At 34.2% G+C, this 27,582-nt stretch overlaps 1 protein-coding gene across 1 annotated transcript; it reads right to left on the bottom strand.

The window, feature by feature from the left end:
- Positions 1–362: 362 nt before the first annotated feature.
- LOC129748360 (ovochymase-2-like) lies at positions 363–27,185 on the bottom strand. The gene is made up of 7 exons (XM_055742961.1): positions 27,011–27,185; positions 26,789–26,943; positions 26,551–26,725; positions 25,957–26,166; positions 15,908–16,048; positions 15,343–15,673; positions 363–780 (listed from the first exon to the last, which is right to left on the bottom strand). Exons 1-7 carry the CDS (start codon positions 27,116–27,118, stop codon positions 680–682), a joined length of 1,221 nt encoding a protein of 406 aa, XP_055598936.1. The 5' UTR covers positions 27,119–27,185; the 3' UTR covers positions 363–679.
- Positions 27,186–27,582: the final 397 nt, after the last annotated feature.

Consider the following 27,582-nt stretch of genomic DNA (forward strand, 5'->3'; position numbering starts at 1 on the left):
ATTGATGATGGATTGCTTATTGAAAATTTGAATCTTATAAAATTAAGCTATAATCTTCCGAATGGGTATTTTTAATATCGAAAATGAGCAGTTTATTTTCATTCGGAGCAGTTTTGGGCTAAATTTTTGTAACGCTTGCTCAATTTAAAAAAAAAACAGAAGTTTTTTTTTAATTTCTCTCCCTTTTTTTTAATACCAATACCTTACGTATAGTCGAAATAAATGAAATAATCAAAAATTGAATAAAAAGTTTATTGTCAGAACTTTGAGTTCCATTCCATTGATTCTCTAAGAGCAGAATTATGCTGAATAACAATATAAGACGAATGAATAATAGATTCTTTAACTTAAACACCTTGCACTGATTTATGAAATATTGCTGTATTTCCATTGTTTGAAATTATTTCTACAAAAAGACAATTCGATTAAAATGAATAAAAGTTTGAGATTTTAAGTTCAATCACCTAGAATCCTTCATATGGGAAGATTTATAAACTATCAATACACCGAAAAAACTGTCGGTTTATTTTTGCAATAAAAAGATAAGATGTTTCAACACTTTTTCATAACTTTTAATCCAGCTTACTTATGAAGGTTCACATTACGTCAAATACATTAAATTGGATTATATTTTCGGTGTATTGAGTTTATAAATCCATATTTTTTAAAGGATACTCATTTAAAATTTGGACAAATATAAGTGGAAAACAATATAAATCATAATAAATTTGGGCAAAACTGATGCTCTATCGATGAAAATTCCTGGTGAATCGGATTTCGCTAAAAAGAAAAAAGAAAAAAAAAAGAATAAGTTATGCTTTGGAATAAATGCTAAAGTATTATTTAATATACAGCTGATTTTAGGCAAGAATGCCAGAACTTCAGCACGTATCCGGGAAATTTTATATGAAAACCTGGCAAAACCCAGGCATTTGATTTCAAAGTTGACGACCAAAAATCCGGGCAATATCCGGGAAATTTTGTAAAAACCCAGAAATTACTCAATTTTGCCAAATACAGTTAAAAAATCCAGGCAAAATCCTGGATTTTTTCAATGAAATTTCGCAAAAGGGCCAATTATACATTATAAATCTGGGCAAACGCGGATAAAACCGGGCAATCTGTCAACCTTAGCTTAGGGTGTTACTCAACATAGTGAACATTTGGTACATGAGGCAAAAATCAATTTTAATAACTGTACTAAACATAGAGTCACTAAGGATGCGCTATGACAGATCAGGCGGACAAAAAATGTAAAAATAATTGCAAAAGATTTCTTTTCTATAGCTTATAAGCAAAAAAAGACCTTCTATAGTTTTGCAGGAAACAAGATGAAAATAAGCAAAAACAAGATTTTTTTGATTGGAAAAATTGATATAAAAAAGAGTTAAAGAACACTTACAGAAATACAGTAAAATATAAAAACAAAATGTGTTGCGTGTCTTCGAAGTTAAGAAAAAAACGTGAAGCATGAAAAAACAGGCAAAATCAGATTTCAAAGTTATTTTTTTGTTATTTATATAATTTTTGTATTTTATGTTATTTTTGTAATTTCTGTAATTTTTGTCATTTTTATAATTTTGTTATTCTTGTAATTTTTGTATTTTTTGTATTTTTTGTAATTTTTGTATTTTTTTAATTTTTGTATTTTTTGAAATTTTTGTATTTTTGTAATTTTTATAATTTTGTAATTTTTGTAATTTTTGTATTTTTTGTAATTTTTGTATTTTTTGAAATTTTTGTATTTTTGTAATTTTTGTAATTTTTGTAATTTTTGTAATTTTTGTAATTTTTGTAATTTTTGTAATTTTTGTCATTTTTGTAATTTTTGTAATTTTTGTAATTTTTGTAATTTTTGTAATTTTTGTAATTTTTGTAATTTTTGTAATTTTTGTAATTTTTGTAATTTTTGTAATTTTTGTAATTTTTGTAATTTTTGTAATTTTTGTCATTTTTGTAATTTTTGTAATTTTTGTAATTTTTGTAATTTTTGTAATTTTTGTAATTTTTGTAATTTTTGTGATTTTTGTAATTTTTGTAATTTTGTTAGTTTTGTTATAAAAGTAATTTTTGTAATTTTTGTAATTTTTGTAATTTTTGCAATTTTTGTAATTTTTGTAATTTTTGTAATTTTTGTAATTTTTGTGATTTTTGTCATTTTTGTAATTTTGTTAGTTTTGTTATAAAAGTAATTTTTGTAATTTTTGTAATTTTTGTAATTTTTGCAATTTTTGTAATTTTTGTAATTTTTGTAATTTTTGTAATTTTTGTAATTTTTGTAATTTTTGTAATTTTTGTAATTTTTGTAATTTTTGTAATTTTTGTAATTTTTGTAATTTTTGTAATTTTTGTAATTTTTGTAATTTTTGTAATTTTTGTAATTTTTGTAATTTTTGTAATTTTTGTAATTTTTGTAATTTTTGTAATTTTTGTAATTTTTGTAATTTTTGTAATTTTTGTAATTTTTGTAATTTTTGTAATTTTTGTGATTTTTGTAATTTTTGTAATTTTGTTAGTTTTGTTATAAAAGTAATTTTTGTAATTTTTGTAATTTTTGTAATTTTTGCAATTTTTGTAATTTTTGTAATTTTTGTAATTTTTGTAATTTTTGTAATTTTTGTAATTTTTGTAATTTTTGTAATTTTTGTAATTTTTTAATTTTTTTTATTTGTTTTATTTTTTCAAATATTTGCAAATTTTGTTATTTTTTGTAATTTTTGTCATTTTTATATTTTTTGTTCTGTATTGTAGTTTACTTTTGTATTTTTTGTAAATTTTGTCAATTTCAACATTTTTGTCATTTTTGCCATTTTTAAAATGTTTTACATTTTTGACATTTTTGACAATTTCAACATTTTTGACATTTTTGAAATTTTTGAAAGTTTTAAAATTTTTTGAAATTTTTAAAATTTTTGAAATTTTTGAAATTTTCGAAATTTTTGAAATTTTTGAAATTTTTGAAATTTTTGAAATTTTTGAAATTTTTGACATTTTTAAAATTTTAAAAATTTTTGGAATTTTTGAAATTTTTGAAATTATTGAAATTTTTGAAATTTTTGAAATTTTTGAAATATTTTAAATTATTGGAATTTTTTGAAAATTTTGAAATTTTTGAAAATTTTGAAATTTTTGAAATATTTGAAATTTTCGAAATTTTTGAAATTTTTGAAAATTTTTGAAATTTTTGAAATTTTTGACATTTTTGACATTTTTGACATTTTTGACATTTTTGACATTTTTGACATTTTTGACATTTTTGACATTTTTGACATTTTTGACATTTTTGAAATTTTTGACATTTTTGACATTTTTGACATTTTTGACATTTTTGACATTTTTGACATTTTTGAAATTTTTGACATTTTTGACATTTTTGACATTTTTGACATTTTTGACATTTTTGACATTTTTGACATTTTTGACATTTTTGACATTTTTGACATTTTTGACATTTTTGACATTTTTGACATTTTTGACATTTTTGACATTTTTGACATTTTTGACATTTTTGACATTTTTGACATTTTTGACATTTTTGACATTTTTGACATTTTTGACATTTTTGACATTTTTGACATTTTTGACATTTTTGTCATTTTTGTCATTTTTGCCATTTTTGACATTTTCGACATTTTCGACATTTTTGTCATTTTTGTCATTTTTGTCATTTTTGTCATTTTTGTCATTTTTGTCATTTTTGTCATTTTTGTCATTTTTGTCATTTTTGTCATTTTTGTCATTTTTGTCATTTTTGTCATTTTTGTCATTTTTGTCATTTTTGTCATTTTTGTCATTTTTGTCATTTTTGTCATTTTTGTCATTTTTGTCATTTTTGTCAGTTTTGTCATTTTTGTCATTTTTGTCATTTTTGTCATTTTTGTCATTTTTGTCATTTTTGTCATTTTTGTCATTTTTGTCGTTTTTGTCATTTTTGTCATTTTTGTCATTTTTGTCATTTTTGTCATTTTTGTCATTTTTGTCATTTTTGTCATTTTTGTCATTTTTGTCATTTTTGTCATTTTTGTCATTTTTGTCATTTTTGTCATTTTTGTCATTTTTGTCATTTTTGTCATTTTTGTCATTTTTGTCATTTTTGTCATTTTTGTCATTTTTGTCATTTTTGTCATTTTTGTCATTTTTGTCATTTTTGTCATTTTTGTCATTTTTGTCATTTTTGTCATTTTTGTCATTTTTGTCATTTTTGTCATTTTTGTCATTTTTATCATTTTTGTCATTTTTGTCATTTTTGTCATTTTTGTCATTTTTGTCATTTTTGTCATTTTTGTCATTTTTGTCATTTTTGTCATTTTTGTCATTTTTGTCATTTTTGTCATTTTTGTCATTTTTGTCATTTTTGTCATTTTTGTCATTTTTGTCATTTTTGTCATTTTTGTCATTTTTGTCATTTTTGTCATTTTTGTCATTTTTGTCATTTTTGTCATTTTTGTCATTTTTGTCATTTTTGTCATTTTTGTCATTTTTGTCATTCTGTCATTTTTGTCATTTTTGTCATTTTTGTCATTTTTGTCATTTTTGTCATTTTTGTCATTTTTGTCATTTTTGTCATTTTTGTCATTTTTGTCATTTTTGTCATTTTTGTCATTTTTGTCATTTTTGTCATTTTTGTCATTTTTGTCATTTTTGTCATTTTTGTCATTTTTGTCATTTTTGTCATTTTTGTCATTTTTGTCATTTTTGTCATTTTTGTCATTTTTGTCATTTTTGTCATTTTTGTCATTTTTGTCATTTTTGTCATTGTTGAGAACTGGGCGCACTGCCTGAGAGTGCTCCAGAACGCCACCTGAGAGATTACGATGGTTCTTACAACTCAGGAGACAGTCTTGGTGAAAATTTGACAAACCCGATCTGACAGACAACATCCTGTTTTGATCATCGCTTTACACACGTTTTGGAATACTTTGGTCGTGGCTGCGAACGAGGTTTATTGAAGTGAATTATGAAGTTGTACCTTATAGTTAAAATATGTATTTACCTTCTTATAGTTATTAGGCGCTGCAAGCATCTGCATTATCAGAGCAGGTTTAGGATTTGTAAACTCAGCCAATCGTATTTACAAAAAGGTATTATTTGAGGTTAAAATAACGCTATTTCTCCAGAACCGTAACAATTTAAGTTCCTTATCAGGCTCAACTTCTCGGAATAGCCAGCATATTTGTTGTTGAAGTAAACACTGAAGGAAAACTATAAATGTAAGTCAATGAACTTCCTTATGAAATTATGTGAAACTAATTCAATCCATATAAATATATTCTAGTTTGAAGCGTTTTGCTACCAGAATAAGTTTTTCGTCTCTCAAATAACATCAATCTTCAAAATTTATATGGCTGGATCAACCTCCGAGGGTCAGGAAGAAACCCCTGCCAGAAATACCGAAAAAAGCAGTTGTGTCGCCTGTGAGAAGCCCGACTCGTGGGACAACATTGTGCAGTGTGACAGTTGTCAGAATTGGTGGCACCAGTTGTGTGCAGGAGTCACTGGATCAATTGCTGATCGTCCATGGAGTTGCCGGAACTGCATACCAGCTATAAGCGAAAGTTCCGTGTTGACGACTGCTAGTGTTCTTAAGCGTCGGAAGGCGCTCCAGTTGCAGCTGCTTAAAGAAAAGCGCGCCCTGGATCGACGTGCACGAGAGATCAGTGTAAAAGCTCGCGAAGAGAAGCTTAATGCTCAGCTGGAAGAAATCCAGGCTGAGAAGAACTATGTGGACGAAAAGTTCAAACTCTTGCAAGAAGATGACATTTCTGGCAATGAAGAGGAAGCACAGGAAGTGGGCAGCCTCATCAGTCGTCGATCTCGCCGAAAGAGGGTTGAGACCTGGGTGGAAAATTCATCATGTCGAGACGGTGCAGTCAGCATACATCCCAGAGTTTTGGAACAGGAAAAGAATAAGCAGCAGCAACCAAGCCGCGCTATTCGTCACGACACCTACGAAGTTCAACCAGCTCAACTAACTCCCCTACGTTCAACTGGAGCGATTCCAAAGCATTCATTGGGTCAACCAATGGTTTCCAGCTTTCCTTTGGGTGCCTCGGATATTGGTATCAGCCCAATGCAGCCAGCCGTAACTCAGATGTACCCTAAACCGTTTTCACTACCGAAGGTCAACGAGAGATGTTCGGAACAAATTCTTGCTACTCCAGCAGGAATGAATGCTAGCTGCAGCGGAGTTCGGGAACATGCAAGTGACGGTAATCAGTATCTCCCCCCCTTCGAGATTAGTCAACAAGCCACAGGTAAGACTGTTCCAATTATTTCTCATCATGACCAACATACACTGCCTTGCCAACAAAGTGAGCCCCTATCCCACCTCATTCAACAACTTGGTTTGGGGCCAAACGAACAATTAAATTTTTCCCATATATTACCCGCATACCAACCTACGCCATCTCAACTCGCTGCTCGGCAGGTTATAAACCGCGACTTGCCTATATTTACGGGTGCCCCGACTGAGTGGCCAATTTTCATTAGCACTTTCACCAATACCACTCTAAATTGTGGCTTTAGCGCAGCCGAAAATTTAGTACGCCTACAAAAAAGTCTAAAGGGCCCCGCTTTAGAAGCTGTTCGCAGTGATTTGCTTCAGCCGGAGTGTGTTCCACAAATTATGGAAACACTTCGATTTGTTTATGGACGGCCTGAATTACTTTTAAAAGAACTTCTGGAAAAGATTCGTGGGATTCCAGCTCCAAAACCTGATCGCCTTGAAACTCTGATCGATTATGGGGTAGCCGTTAAAAGTTTGTGTGGTCATCTGGAGGCCACAAACCTACATGCACATCTGTCAAATCCGGATCTGTTATTCGAACTCGTCGACCCGTTACCGGCGCATACGAAATATGAATGGGCAAAACATAGTGAACATTTGAAAGAAGTGAGTTTGAAAACGTTTGGTGTATTTATGACAAACGTAGCGCGAACGGTGAGTCTAGTCTGCCCGTACAGTGGAGCAACAGTGAAGCATGAGAAAAGCAAAACGAAAAGAGGCGCAATCCACGCTCACGTAGAACTGCCGAAGGAACGTAATAGTATCACCGTGAAAAGATGTCCGAAATGTACTGGGGACCACTATTTGAGGGATTGCGAGGAATTTCAATCGTTTGATATCGACAGCCGTTGGAATTTCATTAACTCTTCAGACATATGTCGCATCTGTCTTTTCAGCCATGGGAGGAGATCTTGCCGGAGTAACAACCGATGTGGGGTTTCCGGATGCAAATTACGTCATCATCCCCTTCTTCATTCCACGCGTTCTTCTTCGATTTCCCCGCATTATTCATCAACAGAAAACCATAGTAAAGCTCCTATTACTACCTATTCAGCTACTTCTGGCGAAGTTCTATCCCACAGAAGTCCCGATCGTGGGAGTTTATTCAGAATGATCCCTATAACTGTGTACGGAAACGGAAAAGCCATCGACACCGTAGCTTTCATCGATGAAGGATCGTCTCTCACGCTGATAGAGGAATCACTGGTCAACGAGTTGGGCATTAAAGGTATCGCGCAAGCACTCTGCCTCGAATGGACTGGAAATGTGACACGAATGGAGAAGGATTCTGAAGTATTTGATCTCGTGGTTTCCGGAATAAATCAGCAGAAAACTTATCTTAGAGAAACGCGCACAGTTAAAAACCTGTCATTACCGACACAAACATTAGATTACAGTAAGTTGGCGAACCGATATCGGTATCTTAAAGGCCTCCCAGTGGCCAGCTACGTCAAGGCAGTCCCTCGAGTCTTGATAGGCGTGAACAACCTCCATCTGACCGTACCATTGAGAATCAGAGAAGGGCAATCGGGTGAACCAACTGCTGCAAAAACTCGTTTGGGTTGGTGCATCTACGGCGGAACTCCAACTGAACAATCTATTCCGTCTGTCAACCTTCATGCCTGTGGTTGTTCGAAAGATGAAACTCTTCATTCAATGGTACGCGATTTCATCTCGCAAGAAGATGCAAGACCAATCACTGAAGTTATCCTGGAATCCAAAGCAGATCAAAGAGCTCGTTCTATATTGGAAGAAACAACACGCAGAGTAGGCGATAGATTCTCAACTCGACTGCTTTGGCGTTTCGATGAATTCGAACTTCCCGATAGCTACCCAATGGCGGTAAAACGCCTAGAATGCCTAGAACGGAAAATGGCTAAAAACCCTCGTCTTCAGGAAAATTTACAGAAGCAGTTGGTGGATTACCAATTAAAGGGCTATGCTCATCGGGCGACAGAAACAGAGCTGAGGAATTCAGATCCAAGACGAACTTGGTACTTACCACTAGGAGTGGTAGTCAACCCTAAAAAACCGGAGAAGGTGAGAATGATATGGGACGCTTCTGCTACGGTCGACGGAACGTCATTGAACACCATGCTGCTCAAGGGGCCTGATGAACTGATTCCACTTCCCTGGATCCTTTTCCGCTTCCGCCAGTACCCTGTGGCCGTAACCGCTGATATTACAGAGATGTTCCATCAAATCTCGATCGAACCTATAGATCAACAAGCTCAGCGTTTTCTGTGGAGATCAAACCCTCAAGACTCACCCGAGATCTACGTTATGAATGTGGCAACATTTGGGGCGACGTGTTCTCCAGCTGCCGCTCAGTTCGTCAAGAACAAGAATGCCAGAGAATTTGCAAATATTTACCCAAGAGCAGTGGAAGGTATCACACATGGCCACTATGTTGACGACTACGCCGACAGTTTTGAGACACCCGAAGAAGCAGCTAGAGTATCTTCAGAAGTTCGGATGATCCACGCAGCAGGTGGTTTCAACATTCGAGGTTGGCGATCTAATGACACAAAAATACTCGCAAGTCTAGGTGAAGACGTAAACCAGCAACCCAAAACTTTGGATCTAGAATTTCGTAGCTATGAACGCGTTCTAGGCATGCACTGGTTGCCAGAGGAAGATGTCTTGGGATATTCCACTTCACTAGCACAGGAACTCCAAGATATCATTAGGCTCAGGAATCGACCAACAAAACGACAAGTACTACGCTGTCTCATGACTTTTTTCGACCCGCTAGGTTTGTTGGCAGCCTTTATTCTACATGGAAAGGTATTACTGCAGGATATTTGGCGCTCAGGGATTGAATGGGACGAAGCTATCGACGATGGAGCTTTTGGGAAATGGCAACGGTGGACAGAACAATTCGTACATATAGCTGAACTTCGAATACCACGCTGCTACTTTGCCGGAGCGACTAGAACTCGCTATCAAAACATGGAACTGCATATCTTCGTAGATGCCAGCGAGGACGCTTACGCTGCAGCTGGTTACTTCCGTATTCCTAGCGGTCCTAGTAAATTTGAGTGTGCTCTTGTAGCGGCCAAAACGAAAGTTGCTCCGTTGAAACATTGGTCCATTCCACGCCTAGAACTTCAAGCTGCTGTTATCGGGACGAGACTGAAGAAGTTTATTACTGACGGGCATCCACTTGTAGCACAACGTGTTGTATACTGGTCGGATTCAAGCACGGTGCTCGCGTGGATTCGATCGGACCATCGCAGGTTCTCGCAATTTGTTGCCTGCCGTGTGGGAGAAATCTTGTCGACAACAAATGTATCCGAATGGCGCTGGATACCGTCGAAACTCAATGTTGCGGACCTCGCTACCAAGTGGGGACAAGGACCTCCTCTCCGATCAGCTGATAGCTGGTTCAAAGGGCCGGCTTTTCTGTGGGAACCAGAAAAGGAATGGCCACAACCGAAGGCCCCGAAAACTACTACCGAAGAATTAAGAATCTCGTGCGTGCACACTGGGTTTGTTGCCATAGATCCCATAGTCACCTTCACCAACTTCTCGAAATGGGAACGCCTCGTAAGAACTATGGCATATGTCTACCGGTACATTAACATGAAAATATTTAAAAAAATATATTGTGAATTCCTGGGACAAGAAGAGCTCATCGCAGGAGAGAACGCTATCTTTCGTTTATGCCAACAACAATCCTTCCAAGAAGAATTGAAAATTTTGAAGCGCAACCATAAACAACCTTTGAAAGACAAAATCCCTTTACCTAAGGACAGCGTACTCCACACACTTTCTCCGTACTTAGATGAGAACGAAGTAATACGGGCGGACAGTAGAGTTAGAGCAGCGAAGAACTTGGCAACTAATTTTAAGTTTCCTGTTATTCTACCAAAAAATCACTACGTAACCGATCTGATTGTGGACTACCATCACAGAAAATACCAACATTGCAACACAGAAACAGTTGTCAATGAACTGCGCCAGAATTTTATCGTCGCACAACTAAGGCCAACTGTAAAGAGAATAGCTCGTAGATGCCAGTATTGTAAAGTGTATCGCCAACAACCCCAAACCCCTCGAATGGCTCCCTTACCCGAAGCTAGATTAGCGTCGTATACTCGCCCGTTCAGCTACGTAGGACTGGATTTATTTGGTCCGTTATTTGTTAAAGTCGGAAGAAGTTCGGTGAAAAGATGGGTCTCACTGTTCACCTGCTTAACGATTCGCGCAGTGCATGTAGAAGTGGTATATAGTCTAAGCACAGAATCGTGTATACTAAGTATTCGAAGATTCATTGGGAGGCGTGGAGCACCAATTGAAATCCACTCGGATAATGGTACCAATTTTCGAGGGGCCGATAACATCCTGCAGAAACAGATCCAACAGCTACATACGAACATGGCCTCCACCTTCACGAATGCGCGGACAAAATGGGTCTTTATACCTCCCGGAACTCCGCACATGGGCGGAAGTTGGGAGCGCATGGTGCGCTCCGTTAAAACTGCACTAGAAGCGAGCGTTTGCGCGGGACGAAAGCTCGATGATGAAGCGTTGTACTCACTCGTTGTTGATGCCGAAGCGATTGTGAATTCTCGGCCGTTAACCTATCTACCTTTGGAAACTGAGGAACAAGAAGCTCTTACGCCCAATCACTTCTTGCTTGGGAGCTCTGATGGGGTCAAACAAAAACCGGAGAACGCAACGCCTGATGCTAAAGCTATCGGCAAGTCGTGGAATCAAATTCAAGGGCAACTAGATGTTTTTTGGAAGCGATGGGTACGCGAATATCTGCCTTCGATAACGCGTCGTACAAAGTGGTTCGACGACGTAAAACCAATTGAAGTCGGGGATTTGGTCGTTATCGTGAACGAAACGCGACGAAACGGTTGGACACGCGGTCGGGTACATGAGGTCATTTTGGGATCTGATGGGCGTGCTCGTAGAGCTATTGTGCTTACAAATAAGGGGCTCACGCGGCAGTCGGTCGCTAAATTGGCAGTCTTGGACGTACAACAAGGGGAAACCCTGGGCCTCAGTAACTAGTGGCCAGCGTTACGGGGGGGAGGATGTTGAGAACTGGGCGCACTGCCTGAGAGTGCTCCAGAACGCCACCTGAGAGATTACGATGGTTCTTACAACTCAGGAGACAGTCTTGGTGAAAATTTGACAAACCCGATCTGACAGACAACATCCTGTTTTGATCATCGCTTTACACACGTTTTGGAATACTTTGGTCGTGGCTGCGAACGAGGTTTATTGAAGTGAATTATGAAGTTGTACCTTATAGTTAAAATATGTATTTACCTTCTTATAGTTATTAGGCGCTGCAAGCATCTGCATTATCAGAGCAGGTTTAGGATTTGTAAACTCAGCCAATCGTATTTACAAAAAGGTATTATTTGAGGTTAAAATAACGCTATTTCTCCAGAACCGTAACAATTTAAGTTCCTTATCAGGCTCAACTTCTCGGAATAGCCAGCATATTTGTTGTTGAAGTAAACACTGAAGGAAAACTATAAATGTAAGTCAATGAACTTCCTTATGAAATTATGTGAAACTAATTCAATCCATATAAATATATTCTAGTTTGAAGCGTTTTGCTACCAGAATAAGTTTTTCGTCTCTCAAATAACATCAGTCATTTTTGTCATTTTTGTCATTTTTGTCATTTTTGTCATTTTTGTCATTTTTGTCATTTTTGTCATTTTTGTCATTTTTGTCATTTTTGTCATTTTTGTCATTTTTGTCATTTTTGTCATTTTTGTCATTTTTGTCATTTTTGTCATTTTTGTCATTTTTGTCTTTTTTGTCATTTTTGTCATTTTTGTCATTTTTGTCATTTTTGTCATTTTTGTCATTTTTGTCATTTTTGTCATTTTTGTCATTTTTGTCATTTTTGTCATTTTTGTCATTTTTGTCATTTTTGTCATTTTTGTCATTTTTGTCATTTTTGTCATTTTTGTCATTTTTGTCATTTTTGTCATTTTTGTCATTTTTGTCATTTTTGTCATTTTTGTCATTTTTGTCATTTTTGTCATTTTTGTCATTTTTGTCATTTTTGTCATTTTTGTCATTTTTGTCATTTTTGTCATTTTTGTCATTTTTGTCATTTTTGTCATTTTTGTCATTTTTGTCATTTTTGTCATTTTTGTCATTTTTGTCATTTTTGTCATTTTTGTCATTTTTGTCATTTTTGTCATTTTTATCATTTTTGTTATTTTTGTCATTTTTGTCATTTTTGTCATTTTTGTCATTTTTGTCATTTTTGTCATTTTTGTCATTTTTGTCATTTTTGTCATTTTTGTCATTTTTGTCATTTTTGTCATTTTTGTCATTTTTGTCATTTTTGTCATTTTTGTCATTTTTGTCATTTTTGTCTTTATTGTCATTTTTGTCATTTTTGTCATTTTTGTCATTTTTGTCATTTTTGTCATTTTTGTCATTTTTGTCATTTTTGTCATTTTTGTCATTTTTGTCATTTTTGTCATTTTTGTCATTTTTGTCATTTTTGTCATTTTTGTCATTTTTGTCATTTTTGTCATTTTTGTCATTTTTGTCATTTTTGTCATTTTTGTCATTTTTGTCATTTTTGTCATTTTTGTCATTTTTGTCATTTTTGTCATTTTTGTCATTTTTGTCATTTTTGTCATTTTTGTCATTTTTGTCATTTTTGTCATTTTTGTCATTTTTGTCATTTTTGTCATTTTTGTCATTTTTGTCATTTTTGTCATTTTTGTCATTTTTGTCATTTTTGTCATTTTTGTCATTTTTGTCATTTTTGTCATTTTTGTCATTTTTGTCATTTTTGTCATTTTTGTCATTTTTGTCATTTTTGTCATTTTTGTCATTTTTGTCATTTTTGTCATTTTTGTCATTTTTGTCAATTTTGTCATTTTTGTAATTTTTGTAATTTTTGTAATTTTTGTCATTTTTGTAATTTTTGTAATTTTTGTCATTTTTGTCATTTTTGTCATTTTTGTCATTTTTGTCATTTTTGTCATTTTTGTCATTTTTGTCATTTTTGTCATTTTTGTCATTTTTGTCATTTTTGTCATTTTTGTCATTTTTGTCATTTTTGTCATTTTTGTCATTTTTGTCATTTTTGTCATTTTTGTCATTTTTGTCATTTTTGTCATTTTTGTCATTTTTGTCATTTTTGTCATTTTTGTCATTTTTGTCATTTTTGTCATTTTTGTCATTTTTGTCATTTTTGTCATTTTTGTCATTTTTGTCATTTTTGTCATTTTTGTCATTTTTGTCATTTTTGTCATTTTTGTCATTTTTGTCATTTTTGTCATTTTTGTAATTTTTGTAACTTTCGTAATTTTTGTAATTTCTGTCGTTTTTGTCATTTTTGTCATTTTTGTCAATTTTGTCATTTTTGTAATTTTTGTAATTTTTGTAATTTTTGTAATTTTTGTAATTTTTGTAATTTTTGTAATTTTTGTAATTTTTGTAATTTTTGTCATTTTTGTCATTTTTGTCATTTTTGTCATTTTTGTCATTTTTGTCATTTTTGTCATTTTTGTCATTTTTGTCATTTTTGTCATTTTTGTCATTTTTGTCATTTTTGTCATTTTTGTCATTTTTGTCATTTTTGTCATTTTTGTCATTTTTGTCATTTTTGTCATTTTTGTCATTTTTGTCATTTTTGTCATTTTTGTCATTTTTGTCATTTTTGTCATTTTTGTCATTTTTGTCATTTTTGTCATTTTTGTCATTTTTGTCATTTTTGTCATTTTTGTCATTTTTGTCATTTTTGTCATTTTTATCATTTTTGTCATTTTTGCATTTTTGTCATTTTTTTCATTTTTGTCATTTTTGTCATATTTTGTCATTTTTGTCATTTTTGTCATTTTTGTCATTTTTGTCATTTTTGTCACTTTTGTCGTTTTTGTCATTTTTGTCATTTTTGTCATTTTTGTCATTTTTGTCATTTTTGTCATTTTTGTCATTTTTGTCATTTTTGTCATTTTTGTCATTTTTGTCATTTTTGTCATTTTTGTCATTTTGTCATTTTTGTCATTTTTGTCATTTTTGTCTTTTTTTTCATTTTTATAATTTTTGTCATTTTTGTCATTTTTGTCATTTTTGTCATTTTTGTCATTTTTGTCATTTTTGTTATTTCTGTAATTATAGTTTTTTTTGTTTTTGTTTGTAATTTCTGAGATTGTTGTCATTTTTGTCATTTTTGTCATTTTTGTCATTTTTGTCTTTTTTGTCATTTTTGTCATTTTTGTCATTTTTGTCATTTTTGTCATTTTTGTCATTTTTGTCATTTTTGTCATTTTTGTCATTTTTGTCTTTTTTGTCATTTTTGTCATTTTTGTCATTTTTGTCATTTTTGTCATTTTTGTCATTTTTGTCATTTTTGTCATTTTTGTCATTTTTGTCATTTTTGTCATTTTTGTCATTTTTGTCATTTTTGTCATTTTTGTCATTTTTGTCATTTTTGTCATTTTTGTCATTTTTGTCATTTTTGTCATTTTTGTCATTTTTGTCATTTTTGTCATTTTTGTCATTTTTGTCATTTTTGTCATTTTTATCATTTTTGTCATTTTTCATTTTTGTCATTTTTGTCATTTTTGTCATTTTTGTCATTTTTGTAATTTTTATCATTTTTGTCATTTTTGTCATTTTTGTTATTTCTGTAATTATAGTTTTGTTTTGTTTTTGTTTGTAATATCTGAGATTGTTGTCATTTTTGTCATTTTGGTCATTTCGGTTATTTTTGTCATTTTTGTCATTTTTGTCAATTTAGTCATTTTTGACATTTTTGTCATTTTTGTCATTTTTGTCATTTTTGTCATTTTTGTCATTTTTGTCATTTTTGTCATTTTTGTCATTTTTGTCATTTTTGGCATTTTTGGCATTTTTGGCATGTTTGTTTTTTTTCAACTTTTTTAGTTTTTAATTTTTTTAAAATTTTAGTATTTTTGATGTTGTAATTTTTTTTGTTATTGCCATTTTTTTTCCTTGATAACACCGTTTATGTCAAATATTCAATTTTTGTCACAACCAAGACCACCACTAGCCAACGATTTGATCTTTTAAAGTTTAAGTTAGAATCTTACCCTCATTGACTTGTTGATTGGTCCAGGAAGCACCTTGAGGAGGAGTTTGTGCTGGTATTCCGCCTATTACTCCAACATTCGGATGGGACGAGCCTGATCCCTTTTCCTTGCCCGAGCTGATGCCAGCAGTCGTATAAAGAAACCCGATTTCTGAAGCAATCCACTCGCGGAAAGGCTCGATCGGGGTGCAATAGGCGGTTGTCCGTCTCAGCCGGGCACAATTAGCTGGATTGGGAGTCGGATTAATTTCCGCCAAAATGCCTGATAGAGTAAAGTTGCAAACAAGGGCAGTTCCCCGTTCTTCACTAGACCGGAGGATTCGGGAATCGAACTGAAAAGAATTGATAATCTGGTCAAAACTCTAAAGACGAAAGTTTATTTCACATACATTTTGGTATATAAAATATTTGTTAAAATTCGGAAAAAAATTATTAAATTTCTCTTATCGGTCTGTAATTTCTGCTTCAAACACCTGAATGGCATGCAAAGTTAAGCATTATGTATGCAACGTATATTTTTAGCAATTCTCCTGTATAAACATTTACCAAAAACCATCACAACTTACCGAACACGACTGCAGTCCACTGAAGCGATACTCCAAACAACGTCCTTCGGCCCGCCCGCCAGGATTTGCCCAAGACTGATCACAGACCCATCGGTCCAGAAAGCTCACATTTTGTACCGAGGTGTAAGGATAATTGGAAAACTACAAAACAAAATTGAGACGAAACATTGTGGTGCAAAAAATGTTGCAATTAAATTATAAAGCTTATAACTATAACGGGGAAGTACATCTGCTGGGTGGTGCATTAGGGTGGTTCAGATTATAAACTTAACATGAAATTTACTACTGAAATTATTAAAACTTCTGTTTCGTACTAGTTCTTGAACACATCGTAAGTTTTATTGAAAATTCCAATAAAAACAGGGAAAGTTCCACAGCTCTAATAAGCACGAAGCTTATGGCTTTAATCCGGAAAGTGGACAAAGTTGGAGTGTAATTTACTGTTACAGTCGATGCTGCTTTTTTTTTCCTTCCCCGCACAAATGTTCTGCCATACTTTAGGCGAGAATTGTTCTGGAGGATAATATTAATTGCTTTCTGTCCGAGAGATGAAGTTTTTATTTGGTTCTATTTTTTGTTGGCTGCTGCTGCTGTTAATATCCTTCCGCTATCTATCGGGATGATTCTCGGACAGCTGGATGCAGTTTGGATGATGCTCTGACTTTGCTGGACGGACCATTCGAGGTCCGGTTGAGCAAAACTTCTTTTACAAATGGTGGATTTTGCAACTTTATACGATGATCATTCATGCGCTTCGTCTTGCCTTTCGGAAAGCAAAAGATAGAAAAATTATTTCGGGCATGACTCAACTTGTTTCTATATAAATACGTACCGCAATTTTCTAAGAATAATCTTTCAAAGCTGGTCAAGTTAATATGACCCGATACGCACATCTAGATCATCTAAATCTAAATCTTCATTCCAATATTCTGAAGAACTGAGATTTTTTTATAGGCCAAGTATGTTCTAAGAAAATATTAATCAAATTGACGAGGAAAAACTAAAATCTATGTTCAAAAAGTCGGTTCATTGACAAATGAGATGCAGCGAAGCAAAGCGGATATTTTCCGAACAGCTTCGGAGGGTCAATTACTTTCAACAAATAGGGGAGCGTGGGGATACTTGATCCCCTTTTCTTATTTTCACCATATCTTTTTGGAAAAATTTAGCAACTCGCCGTCTTTTACATTTTCTGACAGTTTGTAACTTTAAGTTTCTATGCTTCAAAAATTAGAAAGATACTTGAACCCGTTGATGAACTACAAGCATTTTCGTGGGAGTAAAAAATTGCGATTTTTCTGAAGCTAGGGGAGACTTGATCCCCTATTGAAGGAGACTTGATCTTTTTTCAGGAAGCCCTAATCCTTGTATAAAAATCAAACAAAACCCCAAGATAAAATGTTAATTGACTATTTTGGTCATGTTTGTTCTCATTTCACAATTTATAGCAGACATAAGAAGAAAATTCTATAACTTTGTCTCAACGCTAATAACATTGCATACTTAAAGGCGCTATTTTTTTTATAATTAAGAGAAAATTAATTATTTTTGCTCTTTTCTTCAGACAATTGTTTGATAAATATTAGTTTTTGGATAAATATTAGTAATTTCGTAATCAGCAATCATAACGATCAATTCAGAAGAAGAATATGCCGTTTGGAAGGGGGATCAATTGTACCCAACTCTAGGGGATCAATTGTACGCATAATCAACATTTTAGAAAAATTTTTCTGAAAAAAGTTGAGAGTTTTCCATTGCTTTGAAAATATGGCATTATGAAGTTCATTTTACGCTCGAACGATTGATACATTGGAACAAATATTTTTTTCATAATTTTCCCATATAAGGAACATTTTAAAGTGATGGAAAAAGATCTTCAAGTTACATTTTGTGAAATTTTCCAAACAAAGTTCAAATACTCAAACAATGATTTTGTTAAAAATTTTTAAACTACAAGCATTGTTATTTTGCTCATTTTGGCACATTTTTCTAGAACATTTGATCATTGTAAGACATTCCAGTTTCGAGATATAGCTAAGGAATCGAGTATCCCCAGGGATCAAGTATCCTCATTCTCCCCTATTGTTTTCTTTTAATTAAGTTTCATAAAAATAGCTATGAACAACTGAGCTGAATTTTAATCAGATGAAAACTTGAAAATTAATTGCAGAACTCTATTTCGGGACATTTGAACTGAGCAAAGGTTTTCTTGTTTTTTTTTTCCTATTCGGTCGAATACTATCCCAGCTATTCGGTGAGTCGAACATTTCTAGTCCAAATTAATTGATGAATGATTCACTATAATCATTTTCATCAAAGCCGTACTGCCACTCATAGCAAGTCCGTCCTATTTGCTTTTTTTGTTAACTTGAGAAAACAGCAATTCAAATTTGTAACTTGTTTTTCGTATTTCCCCGTTGATCGTTGCAATCTACAGGATTTGTTACTTCCGTGACAAACAAATACTTTTGCATCATTGCTCTGGGACACATATGCAATTATTTACACGGTAGGTATTTCACAAGAATGATAGCAAATCAGTTCCATTCCATAGGAAACTGTAAGCGCTGATGAAAAACAAGACTAGCGGAGAGCCTATTACAGTCTGTCGGAAGTATTTTGCTTTTCTTAAACAACCCAGGGTAAGCATTCCAGGTTGTCCGAGTTTAACCGGCTTGCCGGGTTTTTCAAGGAAAATATTGGGAAATACCCGGTTCGGTCCGGCCTGACCTGGATCAAACAGAAAAACAAATCTGGAAAGTTTAAGCCTTTGATGCAAAGTGTTGTTTTAAAGCAACACTAACTAAAATCTAAATATGGACTTGGTAGGCTATGGCCGTCGCACACAGGGGTAAACGCACCTAAAAAGCGATCAAAATTATTTGCGGACAAACGGTAAACGATAGACATGTGATGTCTTCATAACGTTTTCATATTTTTTGATGATCTATCAAATTTTTGAAAGAAAATAGTGATTTTTCCACCTGGAACCGAAATAAAAAAAAATCTCAAAATAATTAGTTTAGAGACTTGATGTCTTCACAAAAGTTGTAGATCCTTTTATTATAAGAGCAAAATCACTGGTGCTGGGAAAAAGTGGTAGAAATGTTGACATTGCAAAAATGTTTTCAAAATCTTGGAGCGCTGTATTTTTTACAGCACTGATTCTATTTCAGCCGTGTGTGATAGAAATATTTCTATTTTTGCATCACAGCTTGCGAAACTACAACACGTGTTGTTAAAAATCTTGAAACTTGAAAATGTTTTTGCATGGCAAAATTTTCAAAATGTGTTGTAAAAGTGACAAATTTCTGCCACTTTGCTCCCAACACCAGTGAACTTACCCTAAGAAACTTTGTTGAAGACACTATCAAGATCGCATGAAAATCATAAATGTTACGAGCATTTTAAAAATAATAAAGCATGGATCACTACAAATCTGGACGCACTATTTATTTTACCATAGTGCTCCTAGTTGTCGGATCTGGAATGTTTTGGCAGCACTTTGTAGAGGAATGTTTCTTATACCAGTGCTGAAAATTTCATTACGATTCGTTTTGTTTCGAAAAAGTTACACGTGATGGAAGCCGCCAGATGAAAATAAATTTTGAATAACCACGTCAAAAACCCGACGTGGTCGGGTTCAAAAATCGCGAAATCGTTAAAAATGGTCAAATCAACCGTGTGTAGCATTCTCAAACGGGTCTGTGAGATGCGTAGGGTAAAACTGTACAAGACGCACCAGCTAAGTATAATTGCTATTTACAGCGATACCAATCATTTAAGAACCAAATTGAAAGTTGACGACGATTCAAGCATGAAATTTACGTATTATCTAAAAGAAAAAATATGATTAAAACACGCTTTTAATTAAATTTTTGCAAAAAACTAAAACAGCCAGAAAACAAACCGCGGGGTAGAACGCCAAAACTAGGGGACAAAACGCACCAAACAGGAAGGGTGGTAAGAAATGGAACAATGATTATACGGAATGTAATTACTGAAACACCAAATGTTTAATTACATGTTCATCGTATTTTTGTAAACTACCATTCTTTGGCTCAAAATCATTTAGTATTGCTTAACTCATCTAAAATTTCGCTTTTCAAAATACACATTTTTATATCCTTATATATAAAACGCCTTCAAGTAGGCAATGAAATTCAATTTTTTTGACTGATATAGTGATATTGCGGCAAACATGGCGGCCAATACTTTTTTCGAGTCAAATATTGGTGCACCGTTTTAACTCGAACAAGGACAAAATATGTTATAACCATGCATTGTTATCGTAATTTGGGAGTCAGCAAATAAAAAGAATGGTATTTTGTTTTGATATTCGGGTTTTCTCAAAAATTAATAGCATTCAAAATTTGAGCGTAGAACACGTGGTCTTGTGGACATTCTGCCCCAATTTTCACATGAGTGATTTTTGATAAAATTTGTAGGAAGTTAATATAATACAACAAAATATTTATGGTCTTTCGAAAGTGCACATGAGTGGTAAAACGATAAGCTGTAGTTTGATCAGATTGCGCAGGCTGTTTTACCATAAAACCTTATATGTTACTTATGAAAAATAACAAGATTCACGCTGATTCAATTAATTCCTCTGTTTCTAAGAACTAAAGTAGATTTTGTGAACTTTTCATGTATTGAATGATGAAAAAGCTTGTTTGCTACACTAAAAATGAAGAAAAACATCATTCGAAGTAGTAGGTTAGTGTATATTTGAGAAAGAATGACATGGGCCATCTTACCCCGCTGGTGCGTCCTGTACAGTTTTCCCCTACTATAGATCGGCAGGTTCATACTAAGCGTCATAGTGGAATTAAGGATCGGAAACTGCATTTCAAGGTGTTGAGAACGATCAAGGAAAACACAGGGTAGTCGGACTATGACATTGCCAAGAAATTCAACGCCGACCGGTGCACCGTCAGCAGAATTCGTCTACGCGAAGGAATACGATCCTATCGGACCAGTAAGCAACCAAACCGGACATTGAAGCAGAATTTAGTAGCCAAAGGACGTGCCCGGAAGTTATACAAGAAGATTCCAACGAAGTTCGACGGATGCATCCTCATGGATGACGAAACGTACGTGATGATGGATTTTTGGCAGCTTTCTGGCCAAAAATTATGTAAAGCCACTGCAGTGGTGCACTGCACTGGTCATGGTGATGTCCCCGGCAAGTTCGAATTCGTTTTAGCTGATAAGTTTGCAAGAAAGTGTTTGATCTGGCAAGGTATTTGCAGCTGCGGACGAAAAATTCCGGTTTTTTGTGAAAAACAAGACCATGGACTCCGAAATTTACAAGGAGGAATGCCTGAAAAACTTTTTTTTTCGTACATTAGATCTCACAAAGGACTAGTTAAGTTTTCGCCAGATTTGGCAAGCTGCCACTACAGCTAGGAGGTTCTACAGTGGTATTGGGCCAACGGGTGGATTTTGTCGAAAAGGACATCAACCCACCCAACTGCCCTCAATTCCGCTCTATCGAAAAATTTTGTGCAAATGTCAAGCAGAAGATGAAGAAGAATGGTAGGACGACTCGGGATGCAACAGAGATGAAGAGATTGTGGAACAAAATGGCCGCTGAGGTCAGCGAATAGGGTGTTCAAACTATAATGAGTGATACTCAACGAAAAGTTCGAAAATTCATCAAAACAACATCGGAATAATTTTTTTATTATTTTTCCTTTAAAGTGCAATAAAAACCCTACATTTTAAGTACAAAACATTTTTATTTCGTATACATAGCTCCGAGAGAGACCCGTTTTAATGCGTCCAGATTTGTCCTCAGATTTGTCCTCAGCGGCCATTTTGTTCCACAATCTCTTCATCTCTGTTGCATCCCGAGTCTTCAGACCATTCTTCTTCATCTTCCGCTTGACAATTGCCGAAAATTTTTCGATAGGGCGAAATTGAGGGTAGTTGGACGGGTTGATGTCCTTTTCGACAAAATCTACCCGTTGGCCCCATACCACTGTAGTACCTCTCCCAAGTAACACAGATCAAGCTAACTAGCATTTCGATGTTTTATTATGGTTTTATTATGGCTTTTTTATGCAGCTCGTTTTATGATGGTTTTATTATAGTCATGCAAAATGCTTATATTCTTGAATCGACTATCTGTTTTTAGATAGTTTTGAAAACGCTCATAAATCTTCCATTAAACATACTGTTTTAGTTATTTAGAAAGAGTTAGGCATGCTATGTTTAAACTATAATACAACACAAACTTAGAAGTTTGCTTCAAGCTTTCTTTTGCGTGTTCTAAAATAGCACTCAGTGCCTAATTATTAAATCGCCATAAATCTTAGTGACAGTTCTCGATGAAGATGTCAAAACAGGACACGCTCAGATTAGATAGCAATATTTGAATTGGAATTCCCATTTTTACACATTTTTGATAAGTTCTGTGTGTTGATTTTGAGTTAAAATAATAAAAAAATTAAAAAATCTATGAAAACTTCGAATTACCGGAAGTGGAATGAATAACTCTACAATATGAGTATTGAGTGAAAGGGTTCAAATAGGAGGAACAAAACTTGTTGCTTGACGCCATCATTAATACAAGATGGCGGCTTCCGCTTTTATTTTCAAAGCTGTAAATTACTGAAAATATCATGAAACCTTCTTAATTTTGTTATTAGGTGAAAGTAATAAACGAGTAGAAGTCGAATTTCGTTGTCCATCGCCATCTTAAATTCCAAGATGGCGGCTACCACTCAACTTGAAAATACTGCAAATGACTGAAAATCGCCTTAAACCCTTACAATATGGGTATTAGAATATAATATCTTTGGTATTACTTGAAAGAGATGAACCAGTAAAAGTCGAAGTTCGTTATTTGACGCCATCCAAATTCAAGAACTGCTGAACTTTAAAATGTTGTATATGACTTATAATCGTTTGAAACCCCCAAAAAAATGGTATTGGGTAGAAGGGCTAAACGAGTAGTAGTCGATTTTCTCTTTTCGCTTTACTCTGAAAATCGCATTAAACAACCACAATACAGACCTCGATCGTTTTTGGCAATATTCGATTTTGGCAACATCCGAATTTGGCTCATGTGCCTAAATCGAACAAGTAACAGAAACAACATTACCTTATAGTTTTCGCTAGAATAGGACCAATACAATTTAGACATAATAACATGACATAAATAGCAAATATGGCAAAAAACAAAAACAATCGACAAAACACGAAAAGTGCTCAATGCATCAAAAATATGATAAAAAATGTAGTACTAAGTAAAAACAAAGTTGGGGAAAAAGTCATTCGATTTTGACAACACAAAATGTTCGAGCGGGTTGCCAAAAACAAACAAGGTCTGGTTCTTCTAGTTTATCCCTTCCAACGAATACTAATATTGTAAAGCTTTCGTGCGGTTTTTAGTCATTTGCAGAATTTCAAAGCTCAGTGGAAGCCGCCATTTTGGATTTCAAGATGTCGTATGATAGCGAACTTCGACTTTTACTCGTTTGGTCCTTTCATCCAATGCCAATATTGTGGAAGTTTCATGCGATTTTCAGTGAATTACAGCATTTTAAAGCTCAGTGAAAGCCGCCATCCTGGATTTCGAGATGCACCTGATAGCGAAATTTGACTTCTTCTAGGTTAGCCCTTTAGCAAAAATAGTTTATATAAAGATTCTCAACTCTTATGAAAACCGGGAGATAAAAAAAAAATAAGCGCCACCATCAAATATGACGGCAGAAATGCAACTAAAACACAGTGAACCCTGTTAGCAGAAAAAAACTCATGTAAAGCAGTTTTTATCACACAGTGGGACACATGTACTCAATTGAGAGTTTTTAAGCACAGCAATCAAAAGTTCCATTAACAAAACTTATTTTTGCACTCAAAAATCTTTAGTGTCAGAAATGAGGGTGTGGATTATTTTATGCGCAGCGCACAAAATGGTACTGCACACTTTAGATCCGTGGATCTACTATCTTTGTTTTTAGCCAATACCCATATTGTGGGGGTTTCATGCAATTTTTAGTTATTTGCAGCACTTTAAGGTTCAGCGAAAGTTGCCATCTTGAATTTCAAGATGATCTGATAGAGAAATTCCACTTAAACTGATTAAGCCATTTTACCCAATGACCATATTGTGGGAATTTCAAGTGACTTTCAGTGATTTCAATCATTTTATAGTTCAGTGGAAGCCGCAATCTTGGATTTCAAAGTGACGCCTGATAGCGAAATTTGTATTCTTCTCGTTGATCCTTTTCAACTTATACCCATATTGTGGGAGTTTCATGCGATTTTCAGTGATTAACAGCATTTTAAAGTTCAGTGGAAGCCGTCATCTTGAATTTCAAGATGGCGTCAGACAACGAAATTCGACTTTAACTCACGATTAATTCCACGGGTGATTAACAACCCATCCGTTTTTATTCAAAATTTCTGTCCTCATTTACTGTACTAAGGATTAACAACTCAGAAATGAGGAACTCATCCTAAGCATGTAATTGGCTGGCTTGCGAGAGAAACGTCAAATTGTAGCTTTTTTGGGGTCATCATTCAACCATAATAAAACTAATTAGCCATTTTTCTGACCATAGAAAAGCTATTAAGCATTGAATTGACTAACGCCATGTTGGTTGCAAAATCGAAGGGCACAAAATGACGCCATGTTGATGGATTCACAATGCAAACATATGAAAATATTTTTTTAGGCCTATTTTCCATCAATTCCATCAGATTTGACGAGGCGCATTTATTTTGAGATACTATTTCATACACAGTTAATCTTGACTGGCAGTGAAAAAGATGCTCATAATATGGTTAAAACATTGATGTTTTGGCTATTAATTTTACCAGATCATATCTCAATATGCAATTATCATTCATCAACAATTATATTTGATGGAAAAAAATAAAAAAAAAAAACTCCGAGAACTCACCGAATCGAAAAAAAAAACAAAAATTGATTAATAATAGCTTTTTAAAAGCTTTGATGACCAACAATGATTGGTTATGATGAAGTTTCTAGGATAGGGCCAAATAGTTTGATTTTGGCTTTATTAGAGTCCAGGAGATGTTATAGAATGCACATTAGCTTTTTATGAAGATTAATGCAATAGTCCAAACGAAATTATGCTGACCATAATAAAGCTAAAATTGCTACTTGGGAACTGAACTATATCACAAGTATCTGTATTTTTTAAAGCTTCATGGAAAAAATTGGCAACTCTTAGGACTTATTTTTAAGAATTAATTACTTTTAAAGCAAAATAACCTTAACTTGAATAATTTTATTTTAGAACATATACATTTTTTCAACTTGTGAATGCATTGTTCAAGCAAAAATGTTGTAGGAAAAAATTGTCATCAACCCCCCCCATGAGCCGGTTCTTCCTACGGCTCTGTGTAGGAAACGTATTAAAGTGATAAAAAGAATCTTCAAACAATTTTTTGTTAAATTTTTCAAACAAGTTTTAAAACTAGATAATCAAAATGAGATAACAGCATAGTTGGTTTGTTCTATTTGGCACATTTTTTTACAACATTTGATGTTTGTAAGACATTCTGGTTTCAAAATATACCGAAGGAATCAAGTATTCCCAGAGATAAAGTATCCTCATTCCCCTCTATCTATGAATTTAGCTATCATTTTAGGGATCCGTGTGCAATTTTCGTGAGCAACGTTCATGCTAAAACAATTTAGTAATCCTAATGAAAACCATTTATACGTTTCCTTGAAATCGTTTATGTTTATATGTGTATAATTCCTATACGCATAAATGGAATCGGCATTGTTTTTCATTGCATCCTCAACAACAACACCGTTCAAGAAACTTTTGCCTCGTTATTATCCGGTTACGTTACCAGCAACACCCAGGAATGCACTGAAAAATTAAAACCATATTCCCTGCTTTCTCGCCTTTCCCTCCTCTCCACATTCCTAAGTGGCCGTTTGATTTGAAATATGTTTAATGATAACGAGAACGGAACAACCGAACGAAAAACAACTAACAATGATAATAAAAATAAGACCGGAGCAGGATCACTGCCCGCCACTCAACTCAACTTACCCCGACCGAGTTGTTGTAAATGTTTATGAAACAGTTTTCATTAACTTTGTTACTGGTTGGCACGGAAGTTGGGCCTGGGTGTTGTTGTTGTTGTTGTGGGTGGCTGGAGTTATTCTGACTGGGGGTGGTGGGTGAACTCTGCGGTAACTGAGCCAGTTCGATCAACATTACCGAAGTCGTGTTGTGATGCAGAAGCAGCGACCGGTCAAGCTGTCGGAGGTTTCGGATTGCGTCCGTAGAGTAGAAGTATTCCGAAAACGGTCGATGACGATGTGGGTGGAGCGAGCGTGCGGGTGACGACGACGACGCCGCCGTTTGGAGAACCGGAAATGAAAGTTTATTAAATTTATTAAAATTAATTTCAGTTTTACTTGTTTCGCTGTCGAGTAGTGGGAATTATTCGGTCGAGGGATGTTGTCCAACGGGAGATTCTGATGTTGCAAACATTTGAACATTTCCCGGGAGAGCGTGTTTCGTTCTCGTGAATGTTCAGTCTGTTGAAGCGTGGCACTATCTATTCGTTTCCAAATGTTTTTGAGAAAAAACTGCTGTAGTTTTTTTTCCTCAAATAAACAACTGTAAACATGACCTCACCAGTAGAAGAGCGATGTCATTTGCACCCGATGATTCATTGAACCCGGGGTGCGGTATCACGGATATAACACTACGCCGCAAGGTGTCAATCGAATTGGACCAATTTCCGGCCGGGGATCCTGTCAGTTTGACATTCCCAGCCACCACGAAAACTTCAACAGGAAAAATAAATCGCCTGACGTAAGGAAGTAGTTAGTGGAAGTTATTTAAAAACATTTTTTTTTATATTTGAATTTACCTCAAATTGGTTTGTCTATCGACGATATAAAGGCAGCTGGCCGTGGTGAGAATATATTTCTCTTTCACGAAAACTCCACTACAAATGTGTTGCTCCAAAATTTGTCCAACGTTCGAAAGGCCCACAACTGAGGCAGCATTGGAACGAATAGATACCTGAATAAAAAAAAATCATAAATAAACTTCAGCAACATCACATCTTCCACTTGTGTTTTTTTATTGCCTGATATGGTGCTGATACTGCGGAGGATGTATCAAATTTTAGAATGAATAAAGAAAATACGAAGGAAATCCACATTTTCTTGTAATTTGAAATATCTTTCTCTAGCATGGATATTAAATTAAAACACAGTTCAGTTCAACAATCACTTTATCAACTGCTCTGTTAAGACTATAGTTAACAGTAGTGAACGCAAGCCAAAGAAACCTTGAATAAGCAACGATCATGAGACGATGTTTAGTAAACGAGATAAGCTTTTTATCAGTAGAAAATCTTCGCCTTAATGCCATATCGTTGCATTTTTGCATCATCTCGAGAATGCTGAGAAATTGTTTCTGATTGAGGCAAATCTGGCTCGTAATATTTAATTTGAATTACAGAAAAAAAACTAATATTAGGTATCAAATTTTACACAAGTACAGTAAAGTTGGGAGGGAATGAAGACACACATTTGAAAAAAAAACTACAAGTTCAAATTTGCGCAAATGTCATAACCTTTGTGCATTCATTTGTAAAAAATTAAATTCTACGGTTTTTTTTCAATTTGGAAAGATTTCACTATAAGTTTATTTTAC

The sequence above is a fragment of the Uranotaenia lowii genome, chromosome 2 (genome assembly GCF_029784155.1).
Source record: "Uranotaenia lowii strain MFRU-FL chromosome 2, ASM2978415v1, whole genome shotgun sequence".
Taxonomy (NCBI): domain Eukaryota; kingdom Metazoa; phylum Arthropoda; class Insecta; order Diptera; family Culicidae; genus Uranotaenia; species Uranotaenia lowii.

Coding starts and splice junctions, on each gene's coding strand:
- LOC129748360 (XM_055742961.1), bottom strand. CDS start 27,118: ATGCTAGAGAAAGATATTTCAAATTACAAGAAAATGTGGATTTCCTTC. Junction 26,726..26,788: donor GATAGACAAACCAATTTGAG/GTAAATTCAAAT, acceptor TCCTTACGTCAG/GCGATTTATTTTTCCTGTTG. Junction 26,167..26,550: donor ATGACATCGCTCTTCTACTG/GTGAGGTCATGT, acceptor AACCTCCGACAG/CTTGACCGGTCGCTGCTTCT.